This window comes from Corvus moneduloides, chromosome 3, assembly GCF_009650955.1.
Source record: "Corvus moneduloides isolate bCorMon1 chromosome 3, bCorMon1.pri, whole genome shotgun sequence".
Classification (NCBI taxonomy): Eukaryota; Metazoa; Chordata; class Aves; order Passeriformes; family Corvidae; genus Corvus; species Corvus moneduloides.
In genome coordinates this window covers 61,890,668-61,903,036 of record NC_045478.1, presented here as the reverse complement: position 1 = coordinate 61,903,036, position 12,369 = coordinate 61,890,668, and the positions used below count along the sequence as shown (strand labels likewise).

Below are 12,369 nucleotides of genomic sequence, written 5' to 3'. Positions count from 1 at the left end.
TAAATTATATATCCCTAGTCTTTTCATGAAGAGGCTTCCTAGAATGCAGGAAGTTTGCTTTCTATACTCTCTAATAAGAGAAAATTGCTTGCTTAAAACAGTGTGCAGATATTCTGGCTCTGATTATGGGAAGAGGGACTGTCTGAAAAACAAAGATGAAGAACTGTGTTAGAATAGAAACAAATGGTGATAAGACATCTGTCAAACATACTTGCGACCACTTTCTGTGAAAAGCAGTTCAAGAGTATATAAAACAAGCAAAGAACTAGGAGCATCCCAGGCTTCATATAAATGAATTCTTCTCTACCAAAAAGCTGATGTGTAACAACTTGACACTTCCCAGTCAACAGCTTGGCTGTTTCATAATCTGCTGACAAAAGTTGCTGCTCTGAGTACATTTCCTAAGTAGAAAGGTCTTCACAGATACATCTCATTTAACAGAAGACAGTGACTGTTTTTAGCTTCTCTTCTAGTTTCCCCCATTCCAAAAATATGATACGTGTTGGATAAGAGCAAATTCTGACTAGAAAACTATTAAATTAGTGCATCTACATACTAAAAGCATTTATATCCCATGTTTAGAAATAACAGGCTATTAGATGCTGTGGTCTCATAGAAATGTGAAATAGGGCTTCTAAATGTCCAGAGCAGTTCCAGAAAAAGATCCAGAAAACTGATCTTATGCACCCTCCTCACGGACACTCTTCTAAGCATATTATCCTATGCAAAAGTCTATCTAATACTTAATAATCTGCTCAGTGGGGAAGAACAAGATAATTTTCCCCCTTTTTCCATCTCATTATGGAAACAATTCCCATTGTTTCCCAAAAACATGCTCTACTCAAAATACTGGTTTTACCATGATAATGTTGATATCTAGATATTTATCTCTTTTATTGTATCATTATGATTTAGGTCACTTTCAGTTTAATCTTTGAATATTAGGTCATATTTTTATTTACAAGTGTTGATTATGTTATTGAACATATTTATCCTCACAAGGGAAAATTGGTTTTTTCACCCCCCCAAGTGCCCTGCATGTATGTGTGTGCAAAACTGAAATAAAACTTTTCCTGTTTGTTTACTTCAGAAGCAGAATACATACGAAATTATTCTTTTTAGTTTTTTAAAGATTGATGCAAAAGCTGGGTGCCTATTTCCTACCTCCAGTTCTAAACCAGTTTGGTAACCTGGCAAGCAATTTGTCGGTGACTGCTCCAGATCAGAAAAGAGAAAAGCTGAAAATATTGTAGTTGCCTGAGCCAGCACAAGCCCCAGGAGGACACGTGTTCTGTTTGATGTATCCAAGGAGAGGTCAGTCTTCTCTGCCAGTCATACAGCAAATGGGAAGTCTCCAGTGGGAAGTCAGGAGCTGTTTGTGAGCAGGACAGGCAGCTCCTGCAAATCTAGTTGTGCCAGGTTCTCTGCAATACTCCTCTCCATCAACAAGGCTGGCACTTTTTAGACTGCTGCACCGTAAATTTAAATTCTGCTGTAATTGCTCTTCTCAGAAGCAAAGGTATATATTAATGCACCAACTTTGCAAGGCAATAGTAAGATTATTAGAGGGTGGAGAAGCCTGTCATAAGTGGAGGAGGGAGAGAGAAAATAAGGAAAAATAAAAGAGGTAGGGGAGGGAACAGGTAGTATCAAAAAAGGCAGTTGGCAGCCTTTTCCAACTCCCTGCCCCAAATATCTTACAAGCAAATAAATTATTCCTGTATACATACATCTCCTTGCAAAAGGTCCATCTTTGGGGAGAATTCAATATGCCTACACATGAAATTATAATTATGCTTTGGATCCAAGTTACCCATTTCCCTATTTTTAAACAGATTTTTTTTCCCCAGAATTTCAGGAGGAACAAACACTCATAGCCCCTCAAATCCATTTAAAATATCAGAGGAGATGTTAGGGTTTTATTTGTTTTTAATGTGCTTTTACTGGCTGTAATTTTAAATTGTTTTGTCAACTTTTGTAATTCTCATGGTGTTATACAGAATTCTGACAGTTCTTGAATGGATGATGAATGCACAGATGCACACAAGCATGCAAATCTTCTCTATGGATTTAGGACCAGAAAAGATCCTCTTCTAGTGCTGGTGAAGATGCACTTAAAGATGATTCTGTACCTTTCTTTAAGAGCTCCAAGGGATAGCTTTAAAAAGCAAACCCCATTCAATAAAATAATAATTAATTCTATCCTGTGAGACCACAGGTATTCCTACCCTGTGTTAGAAGTGGAATTCTGGAGAAACATGGTGAGGTCTTCCTTTAATATATACCCCAATGACCCATCACAGTTTTATTCCTTCCTCCCCAGTGGTTGCATTTTTCCAGTCAGTGGTTCTCTTCTAAATCTCCTGGGTATTTGCTTCCCTCCTAACAGTTCTCCGTTTGGGGCTGGCCCATTCATTCTCCTAATAATGCAGTGTTTTCATTCCACTCTTATGACATTTTGCAGATTGGCTTTAAGATTGGTGACGTGTATTGAGTCACTGGCAGGATGAAAACTTGTGTCATTCAGTGAAATGTTACAATTTCTCTTCAATTTTATCATTTAACCTTACTGTGACCACCTGCCCATCGAGTTGAGGTGAACAATGTTACGTCTTCCACAATTAAATCTTCTCAATGTATTAACTGGCCTGTAAATCTCCTATGGAAAACAAAGGTTGCTATCACATGTTAAAAGTCATCCTTTAGCACAAATACCAAGTCAAATATATTATTCTGGATGTTAGTGTCTTTCCTGTCAGTGCTAGGTTTTGCTACAATGTACACAAAATTTAGTATGCATTTTAGGCTGTCTCTATTTGCTAACGCTCAGGGGAAGCTACCACAGTATTATTTGAGTTATTACAATGTGTGTGTGTGTGTGTGTGTGAATATATATGTGATTTCCTAATAAGTGTCCCTACATTTTTCTCCATCTTCACGTAACAGAGAAAATACATGTTCCAAATTCTGCAGTTTTCTATGGAGAACAAAATATCGGGAGTATCAGGAAGATAATACATTAGACATGGAAGACAAGTTCTTCCATTGGATGCCTTATTGATAAACTGGAAACAAACAGAAAAAAAATTACAAGAAACATGTAGAAAAAAAAAATCTGGAATTGTGTAGTTAAAAGTTTGATCCCTCCAATTTTTGTTACTTTAAATTGAGTGAATGACATACACTAAAAAGAAAAAAGATCTGTGTATATAAAGGCCATATGCAGCTTTGCATCTGGTTGGTTTTTTCACTTATTTTTTTAATGATTACATCTCACAGAAATACTAACATAGTTCAAACTACACTGAAGAAAATTTCTAAGTACTATATCATCAGTTTTTTAGTATCCTTCAAGTATTTACAAAGACATTTTTTCTTTCAAGTGTTCATATGATAGGAAATGGGGGTGGAAAACCACTTTTCAAGAGAAGATTTTGAAATCATGTCTTTTGTGAAAATATAACTTTTGTGAGACATTCATTGGCTTAGGCTAAAATAGATTCTGTCAAGGCTAGATAGAAATAGCAATATTAGCACCTGATCTGTGAAAGCTGGTTTTCTTTTGACATACAGTTGCCAATATTCAAAAAAATTGCAAATCAGAGGGCTACATATTTATGAGAACTAGTCTCCATAAATCTCAGATTTTACCATGTTAGAAGTTTCTTTCTAAATGAGAACAGTAAACTTGTAAGTGAAACTTGCAAATCAGTTTTATCACTATGTGTGCATATGTATGATTTATAAATATTCTTGAAATTCCAAATTGAGCTTGTAAGTAGGTCTGATAAGTTTTTCTACTTTCTACATCAATGCTGTAAATCTAACAGCTGCAAAGTTCCAGTTCCATAGTCATCTACAAAAAAGGGGACTGGATGTTTATTTACTTGACTTTCTAAAATGGTATAGCATAAATCAGTTAAAAATGTTATCTTCCCCTATTACTGTAGTAGAGACAGCACTTACTGGGACCTCTGCTGTTCCAGGTAGCTGTAGCACTGATTCAAACCACTAATATTTTGCCATGATAATAAAATGATTTATTGTCTGAATATTCTGTAAATTACATTCATTCTGAAAAAATAGTAAACTGTCTTCAGATCTATTTTATATATAAGCAATAGTTTCATCATCAAAGCTACAGACAATTAAATGTAGAATAACTTATGACTTTAGGCATCAAACAAGTCAAGGGATTGCATTCTTTTAGCACTTTGTCAGCTCCAGAGCATCTAAAACACAACTGAAAATAAAGGAGATGTTTCTGGTGTTACTATAATTTTTATGTTGTGAAATATTAAAAATGTGAACCGGAAGGAAAGAACTTTTAATTCTTTTTCAGTTTTTCTAGTTACTTGGTAAACTGCTAGAAAAGCGTTCCCTTTTGCTTGGCAATAAGCTTCAGAGATCTTTGTAAAGCAATTTTACACACTTTGCACGTTCTTCTCCTCATGTTTTTACACGTTCTTTGTGAGGCTATCTGGAAATGTTTCCTTATAATTACATATGTTTGACTGAAGTTGTATCACACCTAATATAAGCCAATTAATTAGTCATGATGGGCTCTTTTCAGCTGCACACTCATTTTCAAATGAATTTATTGAAGTAAAGGATTTACAGCATATGGACTCACAGACTTCTCATGAGTTAAACTGGCATCCATATGTACAGCTTTCAGTAGAGAACTCTAGAGTAATATTTACAATGTAAATATCAACTTTTATTACATAAGAAACAAATATATCACAACTTTCACTTCACAACATATTTGTTCTGGTTTGATGACTAAAGTCATCTCTTTGAAATACTATGTGGAACTCAAAAATAGCTTGTTCTTGTCATAGACTTTACCAGGCGTCCTTCAGAGGTCCTAAAAAGCAAAGGAGAAATGTGCTTTAGAAGTCAGTTTTTTAAGCATTTGCATCATGAGGTGTACAAAGGCAGACAGCTGGCAATAAATAACACTTTATATAAAACAATTGCTGTGCTTGGGACAGACAGGCTGAGATGCGGCTGCTCACAGGAGTTTGGTGGGCATTACAGTCAGATAAGACTGTAGGATGAGAAAAGAAAAGTTGAGTGACTAGAGGAAAATGTTACTGCAGATTAGCCTACAGGGCAGAACTGCTCACTGAAATAATCCTGTATCCTTGAAATGGATACACAATTTCAGGTTGCTCATTCCACACTACATTAGCAACTGGGCACTGCAATAAAACGACAAGTAACAGTCAATACTGATTCACCTACAGGCACACCTGCCTCACCAGTAAAGTCACTAAATAAAGGAAAGGACTGAAAATGTCTCCAGGAAAATATCTGCGACCTGCTGCACCACTACTCTTTCTCCCTTAGTCAATGCCAGAATAGTAATCTTGTCCAGAAAGAACATTTCTTTCCAGAATCACGTTGCTTACGAATCGTTTAATTCCTCAAAGCATAAGCAGTTTATGTCCTTTCTAACCTTTGGGAACTTTAGAGGAAGCGCCACATTTGTGGAAAGGAAAAGAACATTTTCTCATTTTATATCAGTCTTGAAAGGAAACAACTTTTTTGGGGGGGCAGGGGGGTGGGTGGTTGGGGATGATACAAGAAAAGACATTTCTCCAAATTTTATCTTCAAGAATAGCCTTTTAATCTTTTTTCTTACTTGTGTTTTGAGACACAGCTGAATGCCAAAAACTATCCTATCATCAATTCCATAATACACTTTGAAGAATACCAAATTCGCTTCTACCTTACACTTTCAATGTTATGTTCCTGCAAGTGTTGATGTAGAAGGGTTTACATTTCAGTAAAACAAAGAAAAATAATTGTGAATGACTTTAGAAAGAATAGTAGTAGCTAAATGGAAAACAGTAACTGCAAGATTTGCATGTCGTGTTTTCTTAATGCATAAGGTTCATGTTGCTGATGTCCTTAGTTCTAGGGGCAACTCCTTCCTAATGAAAAAGATGTTAGATAAAATCTGTGGCATTCTTTTTAATTAAAAGAAATATCCTCAAGTTTGTTCTCTGAAGAAATAATGATCCTTGTAATTAAAAATGAGTCAGTTCTGGTTTTATGCTGCAGTGCACACTTGTTGAAACACCCAAGTGAGTTAGGTGCATTATTAACAGTGCCATTTAATTAGGAATTTTCAATAGCAGCAATCATGGGAAAACTTAAAGCTTATTATTAAAAATTATTATTTTATTCAGACACAATCTCTGTAGAAACATCAAGCTTTTCATGGAAATCACTCCCTTTCCTAGAGGATTCCGATTTTCTGGTAGGCCATACTTCATGTACAATTAATCTCGTTTTATGGGTCAAGTCAAATAACAGCAAGAGAGAAGAAAATCTTGGCATACCAGTGGGAGGTGGCTCAGCAGCTCATCTACAGAATCGTAGTTTTCTGAAAAGGATGGTTCAAGAAGTTCTGCTTCATCTCGAACTTTAGCAGGGTTTAGCTCTTCCTGGCTGTTGTGGATCAGAAACAATTTTATTGCTCTCAGACGAAAAAGCAAAGAAAGCAAAGCCTTCTTCTAACCGTAGCTTCTGCACATTTTCTTACACTTACACCCAAAGTGTTATAGAACATATGAAATAGCATGTTTAATGAATAATGAGACATGATATTTAAAAGCAGTTGTCTAAATGAGTGAATATGCAAATGGAATACAAAGGTCTACAAAAATGTATGCTGGCACTTCTCACCTACACCGATTAGGGCATATAGTCCTTCAGGGACTTCTAAATTTTCATTTCATATGTTTACAGAGAGGCAAATTTTCAACAAATTTCTTTATAAAATTGTTGTTCATGTTCCATAGCTCAGTGGATTTTTTCCTTGAGAAGATTTTTTTATAAATAAAAACAATGTAAGAATCTATCGGAAGTTTTTTAAAATTGCCAGATGCCATCTCCTCTTTATTCTTTCATTCTAATCTCATTGTGGTGTCTGTTCCAAGAAAATGTTGTCTGTATTTGAAAACCATGCTATAAATTATGCTATCGAGTCATTAATGTTCAGTGCCTTTTGCTTGTCCTTTCTGTATACGTACGTGGATGTAAACCTTTTCTGTCTTAATACCATAAAAGTATGGAAACAATACATATTTTCTTTTTTGTAGTACCTTCTTTTTCCAGTTAAAACTGAGTTTAAGTATTTCTTCACAGCCATCTGCTTTCGAAAGCGGCTGTAATTGTCAGTGAAGACAGCATCAGAGTGGCGCTTGACAGGACTGTCCTGGGAGCTGGCAATACAACAATTACAATGGAAAAATTAAGAGACAATATCTGTTTAAAAGAAGATATCATTAAATGAGTGAAATAAGATTTATGATGTTGGTTAGCCTAATAAAAGCAAATCTCCATTTCAGTTTTCATTTTGCCATCTATGACTTTAGATCCTTCCTCTGTTGAAAAGAAGCCACTGCTTCTATTGCTTACTATGTATTTTAAAAATAAGGATCAAATTCCAAAGTCTTCTGGGACACACCTTCCACTGATTGTTTTCTCAATTTTCCCATGACCTATGCAATTAGGATACATTGTCAAAGATTTCTAGATTTCTTATCCCAGGAGTTCTGCAAAATCGAGTGGTTAAGTGTGGATTTCATGACTCTCTCCTGTCTGTACTCACACCCCAGCTTGCACCTTTTAATAAACAGATTATATCCTAATTTCTATCATTTGTGTGAATATATTTCAGTACAATGCCAAGGTTTAAGTCTGGTTTGTCTCAATAAGTTCTTAAAGGACCTCATCATTGTTCTTATTGAACTCAGTAGAGTTGGAGTCTACCGCAGAGGAAAGTCAGAGTGCAGCATCACACAAGTAGCTATAAATGCTTGTCCTAAGGTTTCAGAAGACAAAACACACCTTGTGAAAACCAAACCTGGAGACCTTTTCTCCGTGCACGATCTTGGGAAATGTCAGGATGTTCTGTTTTAAATGGTCTCTGTTAGGTCATAGCATATAAGAAACTGGAACTGTATGCTCTGGAACAAAGGCAGCATTGACATAAATGGAGGGCTAATTTTTACTCAGCTTTTGAGTGTATGAAGTGGGTACTCAGTGGTATCATCACAGTGGCTCATCAGTTTCTGCTTACGGATTTGAAAAGAAGAAAAGTATACAGTAATCCTACCCAGCACCCTGTGCCCCTTAGTTTATTAATGTACTCGTCTGCAAGTTGCATCCAGACCCCTTGTCTATGAATTTGCTTCATTCTTTTTTGAATCCTTCTGCAGTACAGATTGCACAAACATCTGTCAACATGTTCTACAGCAGGAAAAAACTATTCCTTTACATTTTCACTATAAGCCAATCATTTCTTGATTTCATTGTGCATTTCCCTGTTGTTAAGTACTGAGTAACCAATCATTTTTTATTTACTTTTGCCACTCATCTGCCAAGCTAGTAAAAACACTGCCAGAAAAAAAGAATTAGCAAATTGGCATGAAAAACATTCTAATATTTCCAGTATACATTATCCATGTTTTGTGCAGTGTCTGTTGCTCTACCTCTCACAGCTGTGTCAGGAATAAATAGTAACATACTTATTTAGTAATATCACTAAATACTTATATAGGATTTTCAGCTTCCCCATAATTATATAAGCTTCTCTTTCATTATCTCTAAATCACAAAAAGGAGAACTTGGATACAGAAGGGTAAAAAAAGTGCTAATAAAGCCAGCTAGGAAAAAAATCTACCTAATGTAAGTGTCACCTCACCTAACTCGTTTTCTAATAAGCGAATGCAGATATCTCTTCACAGCAAGTTTAGCCAAAAGATGGCTGTAGACACTGGTGAAAATTCCATCAGCATGCCTTGCATTTCTGAAATGGACAATAAATAAACTCTACAATACAGCCTGGGTTCATATAATTTTGATAATGTTCATTTTGTAAACATACTGCTTTTTTTAAATTTATCTATTGTACATATTAAATTAAACAAATTTCATAAAATAACTTCCAGATTTTCACAATGTACTTTTCAGTCCTTCCTGGAAAGTGAAGGCATTCATCATGCCAGAATGGCAATACAATCAACATCTCTGCCAACATCCCTACTGCTACCAGTATTCAAGCAATGGCTGTGGGATTTTCTTCTGTAATTGAGTCTTCCTTTCCTAATTCTCAGTTTGAAAACGTGAATGATTTTTTGGCAGACATCAAGTAGTCCATCATCTTTTGTATTTATGATAATAAAGAAACTCACCTATCAATAATTCTGGACAGATCAAAATAGAATTTCTCATTTTCAGGTAATGTGTTCTGCAAAATATCTGATTCTGACTTTAATGACCCACGGGCATGGTCAGGTTCACTGGCTCCATCAAATGGCATTCTGTTTCCCAATCTGTTGGAAAAAGAAACCATGTAAAGTACAGCTAGCTGAGGACGCGCGACACTTTACTGCAGCTAACATTCTGGTTTGTGTCAAAATGCACATCTACCTACTTTAATCTGTAAGGCATTTTAAAAAAAGCTGGATAAAACAAAAATCACTTTCAGGTAGAATCCATGCTTAACTGTAGACTAATTTACATAACAGATCCTTCTCTCAAATGCATATTTCCTAGATAAATGTTCTCATTGAATACAATTTATTCCAGTATATAATGTATGACAGTCACAGCACAAGTGACAACCATGAAGCTTTTCCTAACAACTATATTTTGTATAAATGATGGATGGAATTAACAGCCTCTACCCAAGCAAAGTGAAAACTGTTCCTGTGATGTATTTACCTCCCAGTCAAGATTTAAGATGTGCTTTGAAATGCAGAATGAAACAGTTCTTAGGCCTTCTCCAAAGAAAGCAAATATACCAAGAACTTCAAACTAAATGCAAAGTGCAGTCATATATCTCTACATGTTTTTATTCTCTCATGTTAGAGGCTAAAAAATGTTTACATTTAATCTCTTAAAACGTATTATGGCAATTGCTCTGTATAAACTGATGTACAGTTATTTCACATTTTTGTAAACTGCGATTTCTTATGGTGTGTCATTTTATCGAGGGGAGTCTGACTGCATAACAGTGGTTTGGCATCATTCCTTCTGGCTGCTCTTATGTTCTGTGGCAGACAAGAGGCTCCCATTGCTGTAGGAAACCCCTGTGTGTGATGACACACAAAAATCACACACTAAAACTGAGATAGACTACTGCCCTTGTAATTTTAGTCACTGTTAGAACTGCTTATGTATCTGACCCATGTAAGTCTTTTGTCTAGCAAAAAAAAGGTGCAAAGTTGCTGTGTAAAATGAACCAGCTCAAGTCACACCGCTTGGAAGTCAGTCACTGTGCTGTTTTGCTGTTCTGTTTTTCATCGGTCCTTCTACACTTTATGTTCCTCTTACCTAGATGCAAACCGTACCGTTCTGCCATCTGATTTAATTTAGCTGGACCACTAATAGCAACTTCAACCAGCCGAAGCACGCAGCGGTACAAAAACTACGCTCCGCTCTGTTCCCATGGACCCGCTCACGTCCCAGGGCTCGCCGCGACCCCCATCCCGTCCGCCCCACGCACATGCCGCGGTCACCACGCCCCAGCCCGCGGGGCAGCGCTGCTGCAGCCGCCTCGGGAGCTGCGAGCGCGTCCCGGCGGCTGCTGCCCGGTGGGTGCGGCCGGCACCGGCCGGGTCAGGCCTGACCGCAGCCTCGCCGCGGGCACCCCGCGCACCGCCGATACCGGGCAAAGACCCCGACGGGAAGCGCCGCACTGCGCGCTCCTTGGGAGGGCGCAGCGGAGTACTGGCGCTTCTCACAGCCCCTTCTGCCTCCGGCCGAGGCTGGGCAGGCCCCTGCGGGCCGGAGAGGCGCGGAGCAGAGCTCGGAGAGCGGAGCGGAGCGCGGCCTTACCGCGGCACGGGAGGGAAGGCGGCGCCCCGCGGGGGCAGCGCCCGCGCCCGCCAGCAGAGGGCGCTGAGGAGGGCGAGGGCGAGGAGGAGCGGGGAGGCGCCGCGGTGCTCCATGGCCGCCACCTGTGGAGGGAAGAGCGCAGCCGTCACCCACCGCCCCGGCCCGCCTGCGCCCCTCGGGGCTTCGCCCCGGGCCGCCGAGCCACTGCCCCGGCCCCGCTCCCAATCGCGGTCCCTGTCCCGAGAGACGCCACCGGCCAGCAGGGTCGCGATGGCGGGGGAGCTGCCGGCGGCCAGGGAGAGCTGGCACCCCCGAAGGTGAGCCCCGGCCCGGTGCAAGGGGCAGCGGTGCCAGGGGCTCAGCCACTTAAGCGGTAACAAGGGAGGGTCCCGCCCCGGCTGCCCTGGGCTTTCAGAACCTCTCCCCACTCCCCGACAGCCGGGACGCCTTCCCCGCAGGTCCGGGGGGGAGAAGAGGAGCGGGGGTACGGGACGGGGACATCCTTTCTCATCCGCTGTCAAGTTGCCGCTGTGGCGGGGAGAAAGTTACTCACGGAGCCGCGAGTCCGTCGGTGGGTCTGGCTGGGCGGGCGCAGAGCGGTGCTGGGGGAGTGAGCCCTGGTCCGCTGCTCTGCTGCCGGGGCGGCGGCAGAGGGTGAGGAAGATGAAGAGGAGGGCTCCGTCTCGCCGCACGCTCTGAGCTGCCCGCCGCGCCGCCGCGTTTTATAGCGTTTACACGTTTCTGCTTCCGAAGGAGCAATCACGTTACTGGAGAGACGTCACCCTTCCCAAGGGGACGGTCGCTTTGCTCAGGACAGTCAGAGACTTATATTTAACTCATGAGCAGTCGCGTACCTCTTCCCTCTTCACCTCATCCCCTCCAGCCATTATTTGATTTATGTTAATGACATAGTTTTGCGGGGACCGGAGCCCCGTCGGAGGGGTGATTCCGCCTCGCCGGGAGAGCAGGCGGCCGTCGGGGTCCGCGGGGGCACGCCACACCGCGCATCCCTGCCCACAGCCGGGATAGCCGGAACGAAGGGGGCTGCACTCCCCGGGCCCTCCGCTCCCCCACCCCCTCCCCCGGCCCCCATTCTCCCAACCCCCGGGCTTTCCTAAGGAGCCCGCTTTCCCGCCCCGGGGTTGCTCCTTTCCCTAGCTCTTCGGCAGTGTTTCCGTGCTAAACTGGTCCCTCTCCGTCCCTGGCACATGCGAGTCCCTGACGGGGGTTCCCGCCCGGGGTGCGGAGGGAGTTGGTCTGAAAAACAAAATTTTCCTGCGGGTTTTAGTTTGATTTTAGCAGGTGTCGGGGTGTTTTCTACTCTTCGCTATTTTGTTTAAACTGCGTGCGTGTTTGTGGAAAACGGATTATCCCCCACATCCAAGCGCCGCTTGGTGCAGCCAAGCACGATGGGTGCTTCCGCGGATCCCAGCGCCGGCACGCGCAACACGGGCGCGCAGGGAGAGCGGCTGGAGCAGGAGGGGGATCAGCTCTTCCTTCTAATGTGTC

At 41.0% G+C, this 12,369-nt stretch overlaps 1 protein-coding gene across 2 annotated transcripts; it reads right to left on the bottom strand.

Annotated features, from left to right (window-relative positions):
• Positions 1 to 4,566: 4,566 nt before the first annotated feature.
• On the bottom strand, positions 4,567 to 11,642 carry VIP (vasoactive intestinal peptide). Of its 2 annotated transcripts, XM_032101886.1 has the most exons (7): positions 11,414 to 11,642; positions 10,861 to 10,982; positions 9,213 to 9,353; positions 8,723 to 8,827; positions 7,119 to 7,238; positions 6,354 to 6,462; positions 4,567 to 4,870 (listed from the first exon to the last, which is right to left on the bottom strand). In XM_032101886.1, the coding sequence occupies exons 2-7, from the start codon at positions 10,971 to 10,973 to the stop codon at positions 4,862 to 4,864; spliced, it is 597 nt and encodes a 198-aa protein (XP_031957777.1). In that variant the 5' UTR covers positions 10,974 to 10,982; positions 11,414 to 11,642; the 3' UTR covers positions 4,567 to 4,861. The 2 variants fall into 2 exon arrangements, with proteins under 2 accessions (XP_031957777.1, XP_031957778.1); XM_032101887.1 differs by lacking the exon at positions 8,723 to 8,827 and having other exon boundaries at positions 11,414 to 11,597.
• Positions 11,643 to 12,369: the final 727 nt, after the last annotated feature.